General features: G+C 32.5%; 1 protein-coding gene across 2 annotated transcripts in view; it reads right to left on the bottom strand.

Annotated features, from left to right (window-relative positions):
* LOC145686627 (phospholipid-transporting ATPase ABCA3-like) overlaps positions 1-25,242 on the bottom strand; it is a 252,882-nt gene that overhangs the window by 67,056 nt on the left and 160,584 nt on the right. For both annotated transcript variants that reach the window (XM_081760095.1, XM_081760094.1), the window contains exons 13-16: positions 20,900-21,149; positions 13,682-13,749; positions 12,103-12,212; positions 3,988-4,068 (exon numbers count right to left, since the gene is read on the bottom strand). In XM_081760095.1, coding sequence (XP_081616221.1) covers positions 3,988-4,068; positions 12,103-12,212; positions 13,682-13,749; positions 20,900-21,149 — 509 coding nt within the window. The remainder of the gene's footprint in view (positions 1-3,987; positions 4,069-12,102; positions 12,213-13,681; positions 13,750-20,899; positions 21,150-25,242) is intronic.

Below are 25,242 nucleotides of genomic sequence, written 5' to 3'. Positions count from 1 at the left end.
GTGAAATCAACTAGAACTCGCGCTTTCACCGCAGCAGGCAGCCAATACATATACAAGAATTACTAAATTTTTTTAAAGAAAAACAGCTAAAATCAACACATACATGTTTTTAAAATTTAGTTTCAGAAAGTATCAGGGTATGAAATATCAAGATGTTAACTTTTATCAGATGAATCTAGGAAACAAGGGATAATAAGACATTCAAAAACATCTTGAAGTCATGTCTGAACAGCAGTATTAATTGAAACCAAGTTCTTAGCTAGTTTTCTAAGTACTTTACATTTCTGATGTCTAGCTGGGTATATGACTCTCTCTCTCTTTTTACATTTCTGATGTCTATCCTAAAATACAACAAATACTATCCTATAAGTACTTTGCATTTATCCTAAGATACAACATGAGCAACACGATAGGATAAATCTTTTCATAATTTCATTACTATCTGCTATGTTGTTTGACAATGGATCATCATCATTTTACATTATTGCGGAAGTATAAACGGTTTACATTGTATTCAAGTTATTCATTTCGCAGTATTCTATTTCGTTATACTCTAACACAGCGTTTCTCAGTGTTCCGCGAAATCCAGGGGTTGCGCAAAGAGTTCCTAGGGGTTCCATACAAACCGACCTGAAGGAGCCAAATAAAAAATTTGAAAGTCCCTATCTCATCTAAAAGTTGGTTTGGAAATTTGGGTCCTTCGAAATTTGTTTCTGGAAGACTGCAGCTCTTCAACCATAAAACCTGATATTAAAGAACTCTGCAGGTGTAATAAATCAAGCCCACTCCTCCCACTGAAGTCTCAGCACATTTGGCATGTTTTGTATGAGAAATGATTCTCATGTCATATTAAGTTTCATGTCACATTTTAGAAATCAGGTTTTCATAACCACTTCAAAATATTAAATTACTGTAAATATGATCATTTTTACACTTTTATATAAAATAATTGACCTCATATGTATATAAAAGTGTAAAAGTGATCATATTCACACTAATTTAATATTTTGAACTATTTATGGAAAACTAGGTTTTCGTCTGTATATAAAACAATTTAAAAGTGATCCTATTTACAGTAATTTAATATTTTGAAGTGTTTATGAAAACCTAATTTCTAAAATGTGGTTTACACAATAGATTACCTTAAACGGAACATTACTAGAGAAATTAACATCACGCCTGCACAATTACAGCGTGTTGCTGGTAACGTCTTACCACTTTCAATTTTTTAAAATAACTGTAATATTTTTTTATTTCTTTCTCCTTCTTTTTATTTCTCTTTTATACCTTGCCGTTTATTGTCAGATTTTCACAATGATTCGCTTTTTTTCTTCTTCACGAATTCTGCCGAAGAATTCAATGCTTAAAATATATTAAACGATAATATTGCCTATTGTATTGTATGGTTGCGAGAGATGGTCATTTGCTTTGATGAAAGAACGCAGTAAAATCATTAGAAAATAAAATCCTGTGACGAATATTCGGGCTCAAAATGAAGGAAATGGGAAATGGAGGAAATTTCATAAAGAGAAACTGCATAATTTTTACTGTTTACCGATCATTATTAGGGTCATTAAGTCTAGGAGACTCAGGCAAGCAGGTCATTTACCCATAATAGAAGACAGTAGGAAATTTAACAGGAAACCCAATAATAATAATAATAATAAAGATAATTCATTAGGAAGAACGAGGCGGACAATCTTAAGATAGATCTTGCAAAAATAGGAATATACAATAGAAAAAAATTGAGTTGATTAAAAACAGAAAATGGAAAACGTTTGTGACTGCGTCATTGAACTTCTTGGTTAAATAAACCATAGAGTTAATTAATTAGTTGTATACTCATTTATATATATATATGATAATATTCGTTTAAAAGTTCAAAGTGAAAGATGTTCCTTTTTCCTAATATGGGAATATTTTATGTAATTCTTAAGGATTTATTTGATTTAAATTTACAGTTCCTTTTCAGCCTTGAGAATCTACATATATATCTCATACACAGATTTATTTAAAGAATAGGGTAATTTGTGTTGTAACGACGGTATGATATTAAATACATGTGAATATTAAGCATTTTAATGTAATTTATTTTTTTATTAATTTACTTATTTGTTTTAGGAAGTTCTAATCACCTATAATGTTATTTTAGATTGGAAACTAGATAAATGAACATAAGGGTGAAGCAGTAAGGGCTTATATTTATTTATATCATTCCAGCATTTGACATGTAAATCCTGAAAAAAATACTTCAAGATGGTCTGCCACTGGGTTCGAAATCAGGTACACAAACTAACAGGCAAAAATGTTAAGAATCTATCTATGATCTTTCGCTTAGTCCTTTTATTCTACAGTAGCCAGTAAACATAATTAATCTCTCTATACATATTGTCTTGTCAACAATTTTGTAACGAACTGAATCAGTTTAAGCACAAGTTTCTTTGACGTGGCAAGCAAGTTTATTATGTAAATAACACAAAAACTGTACCCAAATTGAGTAGTCCCCTCCAAATGAAATTATGCTACAAAGTACTTGAAAAATATAAGATGAAGCTCTTTCCAGATAGATCTTAACCATATAATAGTTGCTGCGTGAATGAAAATAGTTTACAAAACTATTTTCATTAAAACTTTGAAATTTTGCATCCACCTATTATGAGTAACTTCAATTGAAATTGTAGGCTTAAGAACAGCGTAATTCACAAAAAGGTTAGCGTTAATTAATCCATTTCTTTTCATATTGCGAATTTGAACGTGATCATACCTCATGTTTTATCCTTGAGGACGATATAAACTGAGATCTTCTAAAACGTATGCTCACTCAACCCTAGTCCAGAGAAGAAATATTCAGGTTTTTCGATTTTACGAGGAGCTTTCGGAAAGTAACCTCCGATTGGTCACTGTGCATGAACTAGTGGGGGCAACGCTACCATCTTTGCACAGACGTCCAAAGTAGATCAGTCTGTATCCAGCCGTAGTAGAGTGAAGGTTGTCTGATCACTAGTTTCACTTTTGTAGCATCTCAAAATGTGTGCTGCAATAGAAAACCCCGCCAAATTCGAGGTGCGAACTGTTATACATTTTCTTACGGCAAAATAATATTCGGCAGCAGATATTCATCGCGAACTTTGTGCCGTGTATGGACCAAGTGTGATGAGTGAAGAAATTGTTTATGAAAAGGTTCGTTTATTTAGAAGTAGGTGAACAAACGTTTATGACGAAGAAAGGATGGCAGTCCATCAGTCGTCACTGATGAACTCGTTCAGAAAATTGATGGAAAAGTTCGTGAAAATCGACGTTTCATAATCTCGGAGCTTTTCGATGAATTTCCACAAATTTCCAGGACTGTGTTATATGACGTAGTGACATAGAGGTTGTGTTACAGAAATTAGACACAGGCAGGAGATTTTTATGCAGATGGAATTTCTAAGCTAGTGCAAAGATATGATAAATGCTTAATGTTTACGAAAACTATGTTGAAAAATAGATCAGAAAAGTAGTTTAAAGATATATATAACAAATTCTTCCTATTTAACTTACCGGCGGTTACTTTCCGAATGGCCCTCGTATTTTACATTTAAAGTACCACGGTTATGTACAGAGGCTACGGGGGATGGTGATGATGAGATGGATGATAATGATGGAATAATGAAAGTGGAAGGATGCGGGAGAACCCCGAGAAAACACACGCACGGTGTTTGTCTGCTAGAAAGCCCAGGCATCAATATTTTGAAATTTATATATTTAAAATATGGTTATAATATTCTCTGCTCTTTTAAAATTTCAAGCTTATTTACCTAACATATTAAATCCAAATCTGAGATCAATAAATAAATATATAAGTAAATAATGCATCTTTATCTTTATTTACAATGTTTCATTATGGTGAGACTAAAAACCAATGATAATTTCTTAAAAGATTAAACGAAATGAATATTTATAAAACTATTTAATATTTGTTTATGTTACAATAACATCAATCCTTACCTTTATATCAGTTACTGGTACATTTCCGAGCATCATGTCTTCTAGATATATCTTAGCAATTGTCGTCATATATATATCTGTCTAGACACACAAGGAAACAAATCGTATATTGAAAATGTTTGTTGTATTTCAATTAGGTGTTAAACTAATATTGTTAAGTCATTACAAACCACGCTTACGAATTCTAACTTTCATTGTACTTACAGATTTCTGTAATTCCTAAATTTTTATAGTTCCAAGCTTTCGACTCTCCCCTGGAGTCTTGGTCATGGAGGTTAAAAACGGAAAGAAAAGAATAGAAAAATGAAAGAATAAAAAGGAACGAATTTACCAAGGGAAGAGCTATGTTGTACAAAAAGCATGTTGTCTAGTGCTTCAGCAATCTCCAAATGAGGCGAAGAAAAATAAAATACACGCAAATTGACTTCACCTAATTTTAGTTCGTTTCACCTCATTTCGAGAGCACTGACGCACTAGACAACATGTTTTTTTTTGTACAACACAGCTCTTTCCTTGGTAAATTCATTCCTTTTTATTCCTTGGTGTTTCTATTCCTTTTCTTCCTGTTTTTAACCTCCGTGACCAAGACTCCAGGGGAGAGTCGAAAGCTTGGAAATCTAAAAATTCAGGAATTACAGAAACCTGTAAGTAGGATAATATTTTTAAATTCACTGCAAATTAAGTTGTAATATTAAATCATGAAACAAATATATAGTTTCAGGTTATTTCTCTCAAACATACATTCTTGTAATTCATATATTATAACATCAATAAACAATGTTAACTGTATATCACAATATTGCGAGCGGTGATTATATTCAATGACAAAAAGCACAAAGGCTACTACTCACCGCAAAAAAATATGTAGGAGAATTTTCTTCTACATGCAACAGATAGCGCTTTTGGAAGATGGTACTTCTTTCTTCAGCCTGCGGTAGACTCCAAAAAGGATAAAAAAAAACTTGAAGGAAGGGTAAAAAATGGTTAAGATATGTAAAAAAGAAATATTCTGTCAAACATTAAAACACACGGGAGTAGACACTCACTGACACTGTACACTGCTATTCACTGTTTTCTGTTCTTGCTTTCCAAATGGTGAAAGTATGTAGTGAAAAGCTTACTCCAAATAATATTTATTTCTTCTCTATCCAGGTTAAGTGAGGGCCTTTCTTTGTGAATATAATGTGATTCTTTAATTTTTCGTTCCGTTGCTGTTTTTGCTTTTTCAATTAAACATGAATCCACGATACGATGGTTATAATCTCTACGATGCGTTGCTAGACCGGATAACTGTTGCGGATTCCGAGATTTCGAGGTACGAATGTGCTCAGTTATTCTAGTACAAATGTTCCTTTTTGTTTGACCTATATACACTTTAACACACTGACATTTCACCCAATAGACGCCACTGCTTTGTAAAGTTTTTTTTTTCTCCTCTATCCAGCTTAAGTGAAGGCCTTTCTTTGTGAATATAATATGATTCTTTCATTTTTCGTTCCGTCGCTGTTTTTGATTTTCCAATTAAACATGATTCCACAATATGATGGTTATAATCTCTAAGATGCGTTGCTATACTGGATAGAGGAGAAATAAATATAATTTGGGGTAATGTTTTCACTACATACTTTCAGCATTTGGAAAGGAAGAACAGAAAACAGTGAACAGCAGTGTACAATGTCAGTGAGTGTCTACTCCCGTGTGTTTTAATATTTGACAGAAGACTTGTTTCTTACATATCTTAACCATTTTTTACCCTTCCTTCATGTCTTTTATTTTTTTTAAGTCTACCACAGGCTGAAGAAGGAAGTAGCATGTAGCAAAAATCTTCCCTACCTGTTGCATGTAGAGGAAAATTCTGCTACATATTTTTTTCAGTGAGTACTAGTCTTTGTGCTTTTTGTCATTGTTAACTTTGTTAAATTAAACATGAAAAAGTTACCTATAGCGACAAGTGAAAGAAAGTTAGTCTGTTAAAACAAGAGTCTTAGCTAAATCAAGATTAAGCAAAATTAAATTGATAACAAGAATATCTAATCAACTAATTTGTAAATTGGTTCGGAGAAGAAACAATAAGATATGTTAGTTAATAACAATTCGGACCGTGTGTATTAAATACTTATTTATTTCTGTTAACCTAGGTATAGAAACACACACAGACTTTAACACCTTTCTCCAGATCGTACTTTAAGTACAAGAGCTGTTTCAAGAGGAATTGTTTCAAGAGCTGTTAAAGTTAAAGTTCTGATAAATCTACATTAAAATACTTGAACAATTTATTGTTAGAACATTCTTTATTCAAACGTTCGAACAAGTTATTATTGGTATAATTTCAAACAATTCATGCAAATACACATACATAATTATTCAAGAACATGAACAACTATTGAAGATGACGGTGGCTTAGTGGTAGAGGTCTCATCTGTGACGCGTGGTGTCCCTGATTCAATCCCAAATCTCGCCAAGTAGGCTTTGTAATGGACAAACACCGTGTGCGTGGGTTTCTTCGGGGTTCACTCGTTTCCTGACACTTTCATCATTCCACCATTGTCATTCATTTCATTGTCACCGTCTTACTGAACCTCGGGCATTAATGTGGGACGTTAAACTAAAAAAACTAATAAATATTCAATTAATGAATAACTATTCAAATAATTACATGGATAACTAATAAAACAAATAATAAAATAATTTTAAATGTAATCAGAGGTGTTCCCAAAGGTTCCATTTTGGGTCCTATTCTCTTTTTGATATATATATATAAATGACTTGTTAGAATGTATGTATCCAGCAAAATGCATTCTATAATATCATTAATTCAGTATCATTATATCAGAGAAATCAATAGAAGAAGTTGAGATAAAATCTGTCATCTGTACGGACAAATCAGTAAAGTGATTAACAGGAAACAGATTATATAAATCATAATAAATCGATTCTCTTACACTTTCATTTTCCAGGGAAACCGCGTATATCACCTAGAATAAAAATATCTTCTCACTTACTCCTATATTCTTGTACAAGAAAGCTTTTAGGTGTAACTATAAGTGACGATCTTTCATGGTCTACGCATATCTCCACTTTAAACAAGAAGCTGAGAAGCGAGAAGCTTATACAAACTCCAGGATAATGTGTCGAGAGAAGCACTTCTTAGCTTTTAGTACGCCAAGTTTAATTCATTAATTAGCTTCGGCATAATACACTGGGAAACTGCTGAAAACAGTTTAAGCACTTTTCGATTGCAAAAGAAAGCGATTAGATAATTTTTGGATTACCCACAAAATCAAGATCTAAAATGGTTTTTATAGAAGCAAAAGTTTTAATACTTCCCAGCTTATACATTTATAAATCTATTCTTTTTTACTGTAAAAAACAGGCATCTTTTTATCTTTGACAAAAATGTTCATAGCCATAATACTAGGCAAGGTAGTGACGTATTTGTGATGCATCAAAAATATGCTAATATAAGCAGGCCCGTATTGTGCGGCCCTGTGCTCTAAATACTTCCCTCACCCCCACAAATTTCGATATCAAACAAGGAATCAAGCCGTGATTTTGCAAACATACCAGCTCTTGTTGAGTAGCAGTTTAGGTATTACAACGTAATTTTAAATGACCTAATTCTTTTAATGATATGATGTGGTGTTCTACCTGAAGGTCCCTGGACAAGTAGTTTGCCATTGTCTTCAATGGGATGATGACGACGTATTAAGGACGGGACATACAGCTTAACTTTGGATCCGAACCATTTGTGTCCCCACCAGGAATCGAACTCGGGACTCTTTGATTACGAGGCAACAAGCTTAACCACTCATCCAGTATAGATACATTCTCTCAATACTGGTATTTAATTTATTCATGTAAGTTTTAATTTACTTTCATGTAAGTTTTAATTTACTCTCGGGAGAAAATGCTTTCTACTAATTCTTAATCAATCGTTACATTATTTTTATATTTCACAATTTCACTTGAATTATGATTGAATTTCTTAAATACTTACTACTATCATCATAATAGTAAAATATGGAATTAAAAACACTAGGGAGTGTTTTTGATATTGTTTATTTTGAACTTATCACATAATTATTGTAAGTTTAGTAAAAAAGCATTTTATATTAGTATATATATTAGTTCACATGCCACATAATCCAGGCTCCTAGATCACACCTGAGCTGAGATACGGAGGTGCAAAGTACCCATAAGAACAACATCGGGGCATTTTTAAAATAATCGAAAACGACCAATATTAGAGTTGAATTCATAGTTTTTGGGGTCGCTGAGATGAATAGTGACAATTTAATCCAATTCAACTTCAAGGGAAGGTGCGAAAGTTTAAAAGTAATCGAAAACAACAGATATTAGTGTTGAATTCATAGTTTTCGAGGTCGCTGAGTTTAACGATATCAGTTTTCATGATGTTCAAGTTCATCCTCACCCCTTGGAGTAGGGGGTGGGAAAGGATGACTTTTTAAAAGTAATTAGATAAGCTAGCTAAATAATAACTACTGTAATTAGAGCAAATTAAACACATTAACACATTTTCTCGCGTTTCTGCGGGACTCTGGGGGTTGCTAGTTTTAAATATTACTTTATTGTACATCTTAAAAAAGAATCCAAAATTTACCGTCCCTAAATTCTACCGCCCTGTGCTCGAGCACAGAATAGCACTTACCTAAATACGGCCTGAATATAAGTAAAACTATGTATAAGAATCGTATCTGATTGTCTAATAAACTTGTTATGTACTTGAAGAATATGACTAATGTCAGGTGTGGTGCAAACGGTACCCTAATTACGATGTAAATGTTCATGTTTATATGCTTGATATATACTATTTTATGATTTTGTATTTTAGAAAGATGCATAGATACAATACGATGTACACCTCTACTCCTTGACACTATTGTATATATCTTTTTGCTTTGATAACTGTAATGCTTACATGAGAATTTCTCGATTTTGTAAGCTAATGAGACAGACAAATAAATGAAATATACAAGGTGGAGCAATTATTTTGATTAGCTCTTGTAGCTTTTAAACTAATGAACAAAATACACTGAACTTTTGTAACCTGCAAACACCAGCAAGAGCACATTGCTTGGCACATTCTATGATTCCACAAGACTAACAGTATTGTCAACCCAACACAAAATTGTATTTTTTAAAACAATATTACGTCAGATTATTACATATTTCAAACCTACATGTTAAACGAAAGTTTACAACATTACATTTATTATGAGTGCAGCAAAGTAAGTACAGTACAGTATTACAAACAACCAAGTTTTGGTGGCCTCTACATCAGTAATAACACAAATGAGACATATGGGATGATGCACATCCAAAGTAATTTAGTGTCTAATACTAGGATCATGATATGATGGATTTGAATGGGCACGAACAAAGTTGCAAGGGGTAAATTTGCTTTTTCAAAAGCCTATATTTCGAAAAAAAAAAAAAAAAAAAAAAACTACTTAGATACTTACCTCATCCAATTGCATGGATGGTATTCAATACATACTAAATTCACAATAACGTTTACAGCAATTTGATATCTCAAACCGTTCTGGAGATATGGTAAATCATATATCCTGGTATCAACAACACACCAGTTACATCACTACTGCTACTAACTACATAAGTGAATGAAATAAACTACATGCAGATGAACAGATGAAACACACTAAAGAAAGATGAAATAAAGAATGAAGCAACAACCAGCCAAAAAATAATAATAATAATAATAATAATAATTTCAACGTTCCTTTTAGATGAGAGCACAACGAGAATACCCACTACATACTTTAAATACGAACATAAATAAGTTTCGGAACAATCCTTAAGGATAGATCATAAACCAGTTGTTTCCTTTAGCACCAACAATCAGATGTTCGAAGATTTCAGCAAATGAGGTTAGCACCCATAAATATTGCGCTATTTGGTTTGATATTTTATATATTTCGTGTATAGAATATCCCGGAAGTTATTTCTTCAAATATAGGAGTAATTGAAGAAATATTTTGTTACACGGAAAGGGGATCAAATATATACGTATCCCGGATTATGGATCATGTACCGAAGCAACAATAATTATACTAACAACATAAGAAGAAAACAGCTTCTCAATAATTCTTCCATTAGTGACCTAAAAGAATAATGTTTGAGATAATATATTAATTCCTTTTTCCCATCTATCGGCAACATTTAAAGAGAAACCGAACATTGCCCAAAATAAATCTCAGTAGGAATGTTATATTGGAAACAAATTTTAGTTGATGACTTGCAATTTGTGGAGAGTTTTCCTTGACGTATTTAAGATGTGTAACGCTGAATGGTGTTACCAAGACATTACAATTATCACACAATATATGTTATCTCGAATAATATTGACCAACAAAATAATTTTGTTCAGTTTTCCAACGGTTCCTTGCAGTTTTCCGCGACACAGTGGCTATCAAATCACACAAAAGCAATATCGCAGGGTTTGACATATAGGCGCCACATTGCCTAACAGCATTGATGGTGCATACTAATATTTAAGTAGGTTAAGTTTGACCTGAATAGAGATGAACATATGAAACCAAAGCTTCCATCCATGACAACACCTCACGTCCTATCCCTCAAGGCTGATACGTTGATTCTGCCATACAAGCAATCCAAGGTTTTACTAATCATCCACTCGACAAATTATCACAAACTAGCGTCGGTGAAACCTAAGCATAGAGTGAATGAATAATTCTCTAAAATAAGGTTGTTTCTAAATTTTGGTAAGGTTCCCTCACTTAATTCAAAACGTTCCAGATAAGTCCAAAACTTAAATTTTTCACTATTGTCCTAAAGTTGCGTAAATTCAACGCTATAAGTCTTCCTAGTTGAGGGACCTTAATCATTCTCTACCTACCAATGCTGAATTTTTTAATCTATATCTCCCACACTTCTTGTATGAATGACATGATTAATCGCACACAGTAAACAAGTTTAGTTAGCAAGATATAACAGTTATAAAATTTCATTATCAAGAAAACCATTTCTTAATAATTAGAAACCAAAAATGAATAATGTTCATTCAAATGATAATTCCAATATTTATCTCAGATTGGTTTCCTGTTTTCAATTAGTTCCGTCTGGTAACACTTCTGTGATGCATAACTTCCGTTAACAAATGAACAATTTGCACCGTGAAGTACTTTCCCAACACTTAAGTAATAGAAACAGTTAAATAAAAATTTTAATGTTTAGGAATATTTAAGTTTTTCCCCTCTGTTAATAAAATTCTAACTTTCCGGTTATAAGTAGAATTTCCGTTGTAGTTTTGATCATAAGATATAGCAACAGAGAACAACATGCATATACATCATCTCTTTACATCCTTCTGCTATGTTCATTGTGATTGATTTTTTTGAAGATGTTAATCTTTAACTAAGATTTTTCTTTACATAGTGTAAATTATATTATAGCGAATATATATATATATATATATATATATATAATGTATATCTGTGCAGATTAGATATAGGGCCGCTTCCTATATATATATATATATATATATATATATATATATACATTTATTACATTCACCAACGAGAAAACCAAAAACCATTGAAAGGAAACAGACATAAAAATAAACAATAAACCTACGAACACAGCGATAGATTAAGTCTTACAGCATGAGAGCAAATAAACAAACTCACGCGCAGATCAACAATAAGGGTTCTTAACTTATCAATGCATATCCCGTACTACAATGCAGGGCAAACTATTACCGTATACCTAACAATAATATACTCAATATTACGTAACCAGAACAACGGTACGTAACAATCAGAGATTATGATTTTCCATCACACAGATTTGGATTCGTATTTTAGGAAGAAACAGCTCGCAAACATTGTAAAAAGAATTGCGAACACCCTGGGTATTATTATTATTATTATTATTATTATTATTATTATTATTATTATTATTATTATTATTATTATTATTATTATTATTATTATTATTATTTTAGAGGGAAAAGATGTAGATGTTTAAGCCTCCAAAACAAAATTCTAGATACTATATGCAACTAACTGAATATGTTATTTCGTTTTACAATGAGCAATACATATAAGAACTTACCATGTGCAAAATGAATACAATAAGACTTCCACGCAGAGCTACTATATTTTTCCCACTTACTGCCCAGAAATGATTCAAACACAAAGCTATGCCTGTATCCAACTGAATCTCTGAAAAATTAAAGGAAAGAAAATAAAAAAAGAAAAAAGGAAATAAGACTTTATAATTGTTGTGTTATGCTCAAGAGAATGTAAAGAATTTTCTATGCCATGCTCAAGAGAATGTAAAGAATTTTCTAACATTATTGATGAATTCCATTTTTTTTTCTATTTTGACAGATTCCAACCCCAAACTATAGCATAATTCTTAAGTAAAAAAAGTAGTTTAATACCTCAAACAATATATTGGAACGCTCAGGAGTTTTTACAACAATTTACTTACAGATAACTGTAATTGCTGGAAACACCTTGCGTTCCTATCCTTCGGCCTTTGCCTGGATCCTTGTTCACGGAACTTTAAAACAGGAGAAGGAACAATAAAGATACCATGAAACTAAAAGGAATGAATTCATCAGGGTCGATCAGTGCAAGAAAACACCTTGTCCAAGCAGCTCCTCATTCATCAAATGATTGAATAACATATTGTAACTTGACGGATTCAATTTATATATTCTTTTGTTTTGTAGTGGAAGGCTGTCAGCTCACATTGATGGTTTTATGCCAATGCGAAAAAAAAAATGGTTGTTAGAATTCGAACCTAAATGATAATGATATGTTAAAGGGAGCAGTATGATAACTCCGGAGATATTTGAGAAAGAAACTGATGCGCTCAAGGGAATAAATCTTGTTTTGTAAAATTTGTAAGATGGGGGGTATCAAGTTCTTCGCCTGAGCCCTTCACTTATTTGACGATATCTTTAAGTTAGTCAATCACTTATATTACCTGCAGTTATTTGTCATGTAGGACCAGTGTTATGACGTCGTAATAAGACAAATACAAAAGTAAGACAAAAATGGAAAAATATAATAGTTATCAAATGATTGCAAAATAATAATAATAATAATAATAATAATAATAATAATAATAATAATAATAATAATAATAATAATAATAATAATAATAATAATAATAATAATAATAAACCGTATTGTAGAAAATCTTACAAAAAGTACTGCAGGTTAAAGCTTACCCGACTTTTCTCTGAAATTATTCAAAATAAACATCGAAAAATTCGAAATACTTAGTGAATGTAAGACTCTACCGAAAATGTACCTTTTTGAGGCTCCGTACGAAAACAAGACAGAGAAAATATGTTTAACTGAAAAAATATATTTAAAAGTACGGTCCACTTCAACATTTTAACTATGATTATATGAATAGCTTTATAATTGAACGTATATTCTGTTATATAGGGAAATAAATTAATAAATAAACAGTGCAAAAAGTACATTTTTTAAATGTCAAACATGACTTAGTATACGTTTTATTAATTGCATTTAAGCTATGAAGACAACTTACTTAGAGTTGCGAGCAACCACTGTTAAGCTATCTTTTCCAGTAATTTCTAAAAATATCTACAGTTTACAAAGGTGTAAGTACAAAAGTGATAATTAACATAAAATAAATATAAGATACATACCCTCACTACCTATATCAATAGCTGGCGCGTGTATAATTCTTCTGTCTGCATGCTTCGTCATTCCTACTCTGAAATGAAGATAAATACTAGTTATCAAGGAATTAGTTTTCATTTTTACCATAACTACAAACCATAGTCAATAAAATATCGATTAACTTGGTTTTTACATACTCTGAAGGTATGAAATTTATAATACACAATAGCGTAAGAAATTATCTGTGAGATACCTGAATTTTATTAATGCTGTATCAGTAATAAAAATGCAATCTACTCTGGTTTATACTATAGTCGTACTAACAGTAAATATAGTATTTGTAGTAATACTACAAACACGTGAGTTTCGTTTCACAGTGTGAAACTACGGCAAACTTCCAAACTTTACAAAATAGGAGTGTTTCCAGATTGTCTTAAAAACGCTGTTATCATTCCGATATATGTATAAAAACTGCCCTAGTAACCATAGACCAATATCTCTTGTACCAATTCTATGGAAAATTATTGAACCACCAACTAACTAAGTACATTGAAAATAATCATTTATTTAATTACTCTCAATACGGGTTTCGGAAAGGTATGTCCACAATCAAAGCTGCTGAAAATGTTGTATCTGAGATAATTTGTGTCTTTTCAAAACGGTTCATTTGTCTCCCTAACATTACTAGATTTAAGCAAGGAATTTGATACTATTTCATATGATATATGTGAATAGAAAATTACTATATTATGGGGTAAGAAGAACAGAACTGTTATTGATCAGATCGTATTTAGAAAATAGAAAACGGATAGTGTGTATACAAAGTAAACAGTCAAGCATTCTTGAAATACTAACAGGAGTGACACAGGGAAGTGTACTTTCTAATCACCGTCGTATATATATATATGGTATACACGAGGGTATTTATATGAATATAACGATGTTTGTTCGCGAACCCCTCCTAGACTGTTGGACCGATTTGATTATTTCTAATACATGAGTGGACTATGATATAAGTTAGGTTTCTAACATGGTGCTTTGATTAAAATTCGTATCTTAAGGTGGGGAGCAGGTGGGTCATAATATATGCGAAAATTTTAGTATTTCGTGATCCTGTCAACTATGGAAGGTGAAACTTAGCATATAAGTTTGCCATTTAAAATATACTTGTCCCAGCGTTTTTAAAAATTTCCGTTTCAAGGGGAGGGGGAGGGGCGGAGAGGCATCTTTATATAAAAAAAATGTATATATGTATGTATGTATGTATGTATGTGTGTGTGTGTGTGTATGTGTGTGTGTGTGTGTGTGTGTGTGTGTGTCTGTTCCATTACAACTCTGGAATGCCTGGAGTAATTTCAACCAAACTTTACATACTGTATATTACTTACAGTACGGAAAAAAAAAATGTGGAATTAATACATCCCTAGCAATTCTAGAGAGAATGGGAAGGGAGTGAGTGGTATTTGTGTGTGTGTGTAAAAATAACACTATGTAACACGCATTTTGTCCTTGGGTTGTAGATGCTATTTTCTAATAATGTGCGATGAAAGAAGACAGAAATGCGATATTTTAACTAATAAACTTTGCTTTTGCGACTACGAAATATGTGTTTTAAATTAGCTATATGGGTTGTGTAATAGGAGGCGTCCTTGAGGTGATACTTCGGATATTTTTTTTCATCTCAAATAACTACACCTTGGAACTGGATGATTACTGTAACACACGACTGAAGCATCGAAGCAAGAATTTTGAGCAAATATCAGGTCTTCAGGTATGTACATGAAATTATTTTCTTTCAGTCAGTCAGTTATATTCCCATGCTTATGTATGAAACAAGTATTGCACGTTATTATTTAGCAAGAGAGAAATGTTAATTTAATCTGTTGAAGCTTTTGAAAATCAGCTGGAAATCTAGGTCTGTTCCACAATAGGTTTACTAGTAACAAAGTTCATATTTGACAATGCTGCCAACTTTTTGAATTATCTCATTTCTATGATTGTTAATATTTCGTATGGCAGATGTATGGTGAAATCTGTTTCTTATTTTTTCATTAGAGCATTTTCGAAATCATATGCAAGTATGTAAGTGCACAAGGTACAAGGAAAGTATAAGATGACAAACATGTACTTATGTCCTCTATTTCAGAGATAACATCATCAAAGTTTAAGCATTCTCCTAACTCATTTTGCTATGCTTGTGGCGACTTCATAAAATGCAGGGGAAATCATTATCACATTACAATCATGTCCTAAGATGTGCGAGGCTTGCAAGTCATATTTTGGAATGTCTGTTAGTGATCCGGCCGGACAAACGATGAGCCACTCATGTATTGCGTAAATACTTCAGAAGAACCTCGGAAGATAACTATTAAATGCCTCTATTAAAATAATATAATGCAAGCTTGTCTCCTATATTATCTCCTATATTACTATATTCTTTTTGCATTCCTCACTGTGAGCTCCTTCGTAGCTAAGTAGTTAGCGTACGCGCCTTTGGCGTGGGAGACCCGGGTTCCATTCCCGGCGGTATCTCATGTGGTACATGCATTTAACTAAGAGGTATGTTTCTACAGTTGTCTTAGACAAAGGTAAATGATAGAGGTTTTACAGTCCCACAAGTGGACAAGGCTCTTCAGTTTAAATATTTCCTCAGACACTTACAGAAACGGAAAGAGATACTTGGTAGAGTTATGTCGCAGTAATTCAAGATTTTCTACTACTCATAGGGCAAAGAATTATGTGATAGACAACCATATGAATATCTATGGTAAAATGGGGTGGAGAATGTTCTTGAATCTTTATGGTCTTATCAAACATCTGGAAACATTTAAGGATACATAGGGGCATACTCAAAGGAATATGAGGAGCGTTTACATCAAGATATTTATTTCGAACGTCGTTATCAGGGTCAATACAATGAAAATATGATGGGTAATTATGTCTAGTCTTAGATTCGTGAATGTATCATACAAGCGTCAATGTAGAAAATGAACACACATCTAATAGTGACAATTCAATAAATGTCTTATAGACACTTCTCTTTTTCTAATTCTTGTTGAATAGACACGAAATCAAATATTAACCTAGTTAAAAAAAAGCATATCAGTACAGTTTATATAGATGTAATGCCGTCAGTCCGATGCCACAATCGTGAATACGCTAATTTTAACATTTTCACATTTTCATGCAGTTTCGTGTAGTTTTGTCGTTGTAGAACCTTGTGTTGAAGCTCATTAGCATTTCAGGAATTGACTATAACCAGAACGGAGTCCTCTTTTACATACAAGGCTTTGGTGTTTAGTTCTATCTGCCCCATAATACGAAAGTGTACTTAGGTGAAAATATCGAACTTAGCACATTCGCGGTTTTGGCATTGGACCGATGATTTATTATTTTTTTAGTCCACTTGTACAATTGTTATCACGGAGAAACTGACTGAATACGTATATATTGAGATAGTGTATTTTTGGCTACTGTTCTAATCTTATAGAACATCAGTGTTCACAGAACCAAAAGTTTAAGTGACAATTTTGAAAAAAAAATACCGCAATTTTCATAAATCATTCAGCTCTAGTTTTCCCCTTGTGTAAAATATTGGAAGATAATATATACCAATTAAAAGCCTGTTTATTTCCTAATACAACAAGGTACAAATAGTTTATTTTGCATAAAATACAAAAGAGTTGTGTGTTTGTAACTAAAAGTAAATAATTTTTCTTTTAAAATAGCATGATTTTAAGGCTGTCTTTACAAAACCAAAGTTTCAGGTAATCAAATACCATTTTCCGTCATGGTCAGACTATATGAATCAAAAAATAATCATAAGAACCCAAGGACAAACCGAAAGTTAAAATTTGTTATATAAAAACGATCGATAATTAGTGTCAAATTTGTAGTTTTTGGCGTCGCTGAGATTGTGACACTCCTGATGTTATTTAAGTCGAAATTCAGCCACCATCGGCGGAAGAAGAAAGGGCGGGGTTCAAAATGTATGCGAAAAATTGAGTATCTCACGATCCTACCAACTTAGTATCTAAAATGTTCTTTTAAAATAAAAGGAACTGTGTTCTAGTGTTTCGAAGGTTCCCATTTTAAGGGGCGCAGTATATATATATATATACACGTGCGTGTGTATGTTTCAGCTGACTCTGGAACGCCGGGAGCTATTTCAACCATACGGCTCACAGGAAGTAGGAAGAATGGATGTATAAAATTTTTCCGAAAGATTGATATTAGTATCCAATTTACAGTTTTCGGTGTTGCTGAGATGAATATTGATACTCCAGATGCCGAAGTCTAAGTTCAGTTCCCACCGGCCCTAGAGGTGAGAAAGAATGAAAAGGAAAATATCCAAAATAGCCAAGAATAGTGTCAAACTCATAGTTTTGGGGGTCGGGAAAACGACTGACGCAGTTGAAAATACTTTTAATAAATAGTATCTAAATCAAGATGAATTTTTGTTATATCATTTTCGATAAATGGAATATCCTAAGGGGGAAGAGAGTTCAGAATTTATGCTCGAAGTATAATATCTTATGGGACTTTATAATTATTGAAATGCGTATCCTAAGGGGAAAGAGGCTTCAAATATTTTCTAGAAAGCTATTCTTCTCGTGTGAAGAAGAACCAACATTTTAGGTAGTTACAATATACAATGCTGACAGATGGCTAATGCGACTGTCAATCGTTGTAAATACCACATATTTAGTGTAAAAACAAAAATAATTACATGTTTACTATAAGGAAAGTCGAGTTTTGATATGAGTTTTCCTTCTATACTAACCAAACGATGGTTTAGTATAAAGTAAGACTGGAACTAAAGATGATATTTGAGTATAAGCTATATTAGAAACAGTGATTGTACTTGTAGGAAAAAAAAAGTATACATTGCTGCGAATTATCGTCAATACCAAATTTCATTCTGATGCAAGATTTGGAGTGATTTCTGTACTAAGAAAAAAGAAAGCTTAACATGTAAGGATTTTTAAATACATGGATATTTACTACATATTCTCATACTTAAAACAGAGATTTTACCTTTATCATATGAAAATCAAGTAATAATCTTTAAAAATATATATATATATACTGAAAAGAAGATAAAATGATAATTTTAAAAAAGTTAGAAGCAGGGATAAAGCATATCAATTTTGGTTATATTGAAGTTGTGACGAAACAACGAGTAATAATGTTAATATCAGAGTAAGGGGATATTTCCGAACTTCTCTTTCTCATCTTATACTTTTCTATTCTATTTTATGTTTCGCTTTGGATAATAGCATATGTACAGGGTAGTGATGGGTAAATTCCCGGGAAGATTCTCAAAAATGCGAATTTTCCGGGAATTTTATGTACAATCACAAAGAAAATTGCATTCTATTACTATATTATAATTTCAAAGTTAAATTCGTTTTTATATCACAGTATATTATTACTGTTGTCCCCAGAGGAGTCTTTAAAATGTATATTCTGAACTATGTTATGTTAATTTCTTAATATTTTATTATATTTAGAGAGTACGCATAAATCTATATTTATTTACAATATGCTCTATGAAAGTAAATATGTTTCAAAATGGTACAGTAAGTCCAAATACTTTTAAACCGCTAAAGAGTTTAAATTTACATGTAAGTGGATTTTCTAAACTTGACTCTACTACTGATATTATAAACATATTAAATTTTTAAATGTTATAAACAAATTAGGTCGGGTAACTGCCAGAACACACATGTCCCACCATTTTGTCAACATTTGAACATAAATATGTATGTTCACAATATTTGCAAGATACTTTCCTATCTTTATAATTTTGCATGTAACATTGCCACACATGACCTTTCTTCCTGCCCAATTCTCGAAATTTCATGCGTTAATTCACATGTAAAAGAAGTCCAAGTAACTCTTCAAAGATTCGAGTCAGAGAGAAGAGACAGAGCGATGTCTATTACTAACGGTGGTTCAGGGTTTATTAATAGTAGTTCATCTCTATTTCTACATAATTCTACATAACTTTACAAAATGGATCCTTTTCATCATTTGTAAGTTGGTACTTTGTTACTTTTGACTATTGTTTAGCTCTGAGGGGCCAGATTTTGCACCTACTTTTTTGCGATAGTCTATTCCGATGCGGTTGTTTTATGCCTTCATACATTAAATTACGTTACCAACATTAAATTCAGACAGCATTGCCGAGTGAGCGTAAGCGAATGATGGCGGGTTAAAGCACCGCAGAGCACGTTGTTTTCAATCTTCGTTACCAACAATTCACTTTCTCTTCTCACATAAATCACTTCCACTTACCTTTACGGTTTGTACAAATACCCTACTGCCCTAAAAAATGTGTTCAATACTTTCTTGACTACTTGAACACCACTATTAACTCATTTCTTCCGTAAATCATCTTACTTATTGCTAATTTTGGCCCCCCCAATACTAAACAATTACACTACTTTAGTGTAAATAGAAATGGAACTTAAAAAATCATATTATTAGTTATATAAAGTACAGTCAAATAATTTTAAATTATTTATCTTCAAATTCTTTAAAGCCTAGAAGTAAATCATAATATATTAAAATAAAGTAATTAGTCATATGGTTCTTATAATTTGGAAGATAAAGTAAAGAAATGGAAATAAATTCCTTCCCGGGAAATTTATAGGCAAGGGAAAAAAAGGGAATATTCCCACTGCCCACTGCCCAAAATTTGAATTTTTGAAATTCCTTCCCACCGGGAATATTCCCACTGCCCATCACTAGTATAGGGTTCCTACTGGTCAGGGAAGTCAGAGAAATTAGGAAAAACTCAGGAAAAAATGGTGCAGGTCAGGGAAGCTCAGGGAAAAAGACTGGAAATCAGGAAAGTCAGGGAAAATTTATAAAATATATTTTTTCTAACATTAATTCACACCAATTTCAGCTTAACCAACCATTATAATACCTATTTATGGAAGGTAAGTGAAATGTACATATGAGCAATTGATTACTATTTGTCTCTATAGAATAAACGTTGTCGTATATAAATATTCATCGTTATTTATTCTTTATTTATATGTAAGCGTCGTCCGACTTCTGCCATGAAATTCAGGGTATTTCCTGCGAAAGGTCAGGGAAAGTCAGGGAAATAGATTTCTCCAGATCAGTAGGAACCCTGATGTATTATTTATTTTGGTTAGTACATCCCTATATTTTTGAAATTTCACAACACTGAAATACCAGAGACTGCTATAAAACAAACAGAATCTTACTTTACAAAGATATCTTCCATACTTGATACAGAAATTCCCATATATTCATATTTTAAAGTATCTTTGTTTTTCTCCAAATTCCGAAGTAAAGTTGGAAACTTCATGGATTCCTCTATTGGCACAACATACTTAATATAACCTTCTCTTTCCTCTTTGATTTCTGCCTTATTTACGATGTCGTAGATTGTATCTGTTATTTCGGGAAGATCAGTGTCTTGAGACTTGGTAAAAGTCAGTACATATCCAACTTCTGTCAAGAGAAATAATAACAATAATAAGATTCACGTTCCTTACAAATACAAACACTAATACTATCATCCTCATGTTTATTTGTAATATTGTGTAGAATGTCATAAGATAGTACGAGGGCTGATCAATAAAAAATAATCATAAATGTATAAAACATAATTACCTGTATTAATCCTTCAAATGTTAATGATATTTTTCAAAATAGTCCCCATTACATGCAATGCACTTGTCCCAATGTTTTTACCAGTCATCAAAGACACTTTGGAAGCCATTTTTGGATAGATCCTTCAAAATCGCTTCCGCAGTTTTCACCACTGCCCCTAAAGATACAAAACGCCGTCCCCGTAGGAAATAAATCACAAGGGGATAAATCAGGGCTATATGGAGGATGGGGTATACATGAAACGTAGATCTTTGCAAGATAGTCAACAGAATTTCTGTACTGTTCTTCGCGTGTCACTTCCATGTTGCCTTATGCGAAGCTGAAATTACGTGTGCTTGAACGTCTGCTAAGGTCACATTCCTGACGTCATGGCCTTCAAACTTGCTCCATCTATTCGTCAGTTCTCTCACTACACAGACGTGTTTCGTTTTCTATGCCTTGCTGTTGTATTAACCTCACAAACACTGATGATCAGTCTTTATTCATCAGCCTATGTAGATATGATCATATTTAAAACTTTTGATATGTCAGTCAGTATTTAAATTTTCATTCTGTCGAAACACCTAGTATTTCAGTTTGATATTTCTTTACAATTGTTAACACAATCTCTTTCATCATTGAAAGTTGCAATGCAAACAAACTAGCAGATTAGTTAACTTCTCTTCCTGCACTCCTAAGTTCACACGTTGTGATGTTTTGTTCTATACCTGATTCTATTATACGTTACGAAAATCAATGATCGAAGATACATTGCCCTGCCAATCGAGAACAAAGCCAGGGTGCACGTTGGGACCTGGAGAATCACCTGCCTGATTCTCACTATATGAAGCAATCTGTGTTGCCATTATTTCACCTTCCAAATCTTTGCCTCGTTTGGAAGGACAAGAATGTTCTGAAGTTGTGAGAATGAGTCCAATCTTTGGTAATAACTTCGTCCAACTTTCTTTCGACTCCCCTGACTATTGACCATTCATCTGCATTTGATTTTGGAAAGAATATCGACAAAACTTCTGGCACACCATAGCCACACCGTTTGCCCATTGTTACATCCAGGGAACGTCGCTGGAGAATCATCGTGGTCATATACCTGAGGTACTATGGTAGATTTACTTTTCCTAACGCTAAATTATTTATTTTACCCTCTCTCACCCTTCAACAGTCACAATCTGCTATTCTATTGAAAATGTTAGATTTAATTCCACAAATGCAACCCGGGTCTCGACTTCAATACCTATCTTTGATGAAACTTCTGTCCAACTTTCTTTAGACGCCCCTAACTGTTGACTGCATTGATCTGGCATGTCATAGCCTCTAGGTCTGTCCATTGTTATGTTGTAGCAGAGAACGCAGTTCAATTAGTTTGTGGAACTAAACCCAGGGGTAGGGTTGTTAGCACAAATCTCCATCTCTGTTGTTTGTAACTTGAGCTGTAACAGGGCTATAACCACATGCTGCATTAGATTGTGTTACATGAAAGAAACTATACACAATTTGCAAGAAGCTAAGAAATGTATACATATAACAGTAGACATGAAAATGGCATATACATTGGAACTATGGCACAGACATGATCAGATAAGTAATAAATATTCACGAGTCAAGCTACTTATTTTAATATTTAAAGAATTTAAAATGAAATTTCATCAAAATCCTTTTCAAAATATTTTTATTTATTAAAGAATATTGTACGCGCTGATTGATATGCATGTGTGACAGTATCAAAGTCGTACAGAAATTTCAAAGCACATTATTTATTTATTTATTTACTAATGCCTTCTGATACATCAATTTAGCTTCATTTTATACCCGTACTAACGAAAAATATATTATTTAACCCACAACAGCAGCAATTTCACAAGAAGAGACAAGAAAAAACTTGCAATAAAGGGCCTGTCCGGTTTGCTATAAGGACCAGACTGTGTAACGTGATCAGGTTGCGTGCTAAATCGAGTCTGGAGATTCAAAATCCAGATGTGAGATATTTCAAGCACGTAACCTCCGAGTGGGGCGACTAGGTAATTCGCAGAAGATGCACATACTCTATCATTATTATTGATTTTACTCAAACAACTTGACTTTTGACAATGTTCTATCTATATTTACCTTACGTGCTATACATTGTTTTTAAGCTCTTTATTATGCGTTTGCAATAAGCTTTCAATTAGCCATTTTCTGATCATATTTTTTGAGATATGAGGATAAACTCATTTTTTAATTCATTTTCCATTAATCTTAATGTTCCTGTTTCGTGGGTTTCACTATGTTCCATTCAATTTACGAGAATTTGCTTTTAAAATATAGAATCTACATAGTCTCTTCCACATTTGAGCTTAATTTCAGCCATCTCCCTCTTTTGATTTTTGAGATAAGTGGAGGATTTATTTGTTTTCCATTGAATTTCCATTGACAGTAATGTTAATATTTCGTGCTTTTTTGACTATGTTCCATCCATGTTAGGAGAATTTGCGTTTGGAATATAGAATCTGCATAGTTACTTCTACATTCGAGCTGAATTTCAGACATCTCCCCCAAAGTTTGTTTACATCATTGGAACCGGATAGGGCCTTTATTTATTAAGCAATGCACTGAAAATAGCTTCTAGCAACATCTCCACTGTTAACATTTTGGTGCCATGCACTGGCGAGTCAATTTAATAACAAAGCTCTTTGAGGTTTTGCGTCCCTCTGTAGATAAGAAATGGTGAATGTAAGAAAGATTTGTGCATTTTACGGGACGGAAAGTTATATATATATATATATATATATATATATATATATATATATATATATATATATATATATATATATATATATATATATATATATATATATATATAAAAGTTATATATATAAGTTATATATATATATATATAAGTTACATTGTACCCGGTTATTTATTATTTAATATCTACAATTTTTAACAAACGAAGCTTTGATGTATAAAGTATGTAAGGTATCCAAATTAGGGAAGAGCTTAAACACAAGTCAGTATAAAGTTCCATGACCAAATGAAAAGTTTTTTCAAATCTGTCTTATAAGTCTATATCCAAACAGAAGTGTACTTGGAATTGCTAATGAGGTAGAAATGTAATATTTATAAATAGGCTCAAAGGTTAGAAAATGCAATTAAAAAAAAAAAAAAAAAAAAAAAAAAAAAAAAAAAAAAAAAAAACATAATACAGACTAACTCTTCTCAGGTCAGTAAAAGCCCCATTATGAAGATGTTCCATAAAAGTGACATTACTATCAATGGGGAAAACCAGATATTCATACTGAGGTAAGATTCACATCTCTGATGGTATATGTGTAACCAGTGGCGTATTTAGGATTTTGTATCAGAGGGCTATCTACAACACGTGAATGAGCATCTATATTTTTCCTTTTCACCTTTTAAAGTCCAAATACACAAGGGCTTCATTGAGGAAGCAAGGGGGCAATTGGCCACCTCAGTTTGAGAATTAAATATATTTTAATCGATTGTCTGCTAATATACTAGGAAAAAAACGTGAAACTCGTATGTCGGTGGAGTATCTTACTTCCCCACCCCCAAAGACAAATCTGGAATGACGCTCCTTACTTTGAAATTTGTAATTTTATTTCAACTTAGCTGATTTCATTTTAGAAAAAGATGGAAATATTCAGTTTTATCTGTGTACGTTTTTACCTGAAAGAAAATGTTGAGGCAAGTTGAAGTTGAAATAAACTGATTACAGTTTTAATGGCAAGAATTGCAGACTGGTGAATCTTATATTATATGTTATACACAAAAAATTTAGCAGTGAAACTAACCTTTTATTCTATTCATAGAAGAAAAAGGAAACATCCCCTGGGCCTACCTAATTCCTCGAGGTACTTATTCCCTCCCCCTCTTGATTTTCTTTAATTCAAACATTTACCTTTCTTTATAACTAAACGAAGTAAATATTTATTTG

This window comes from Thermobia domestica, chromosome 5 (genome assembly GCF_964235325.1).
Source record: "Thermobia domestica chromosome 5, izTheDome1.hap1.1, whole genome shotgun sequence".
NCBI lineage: Eukaryota > Metazoa > Arthropoda > Insecta > Zygentoma > Lepismatidae > Thermobia > Thermobia domestica.
Note: the sequence above shows the minus strand (reverse complement) of the source record. Positions and strands in the feature narration are given on the sequence as shown.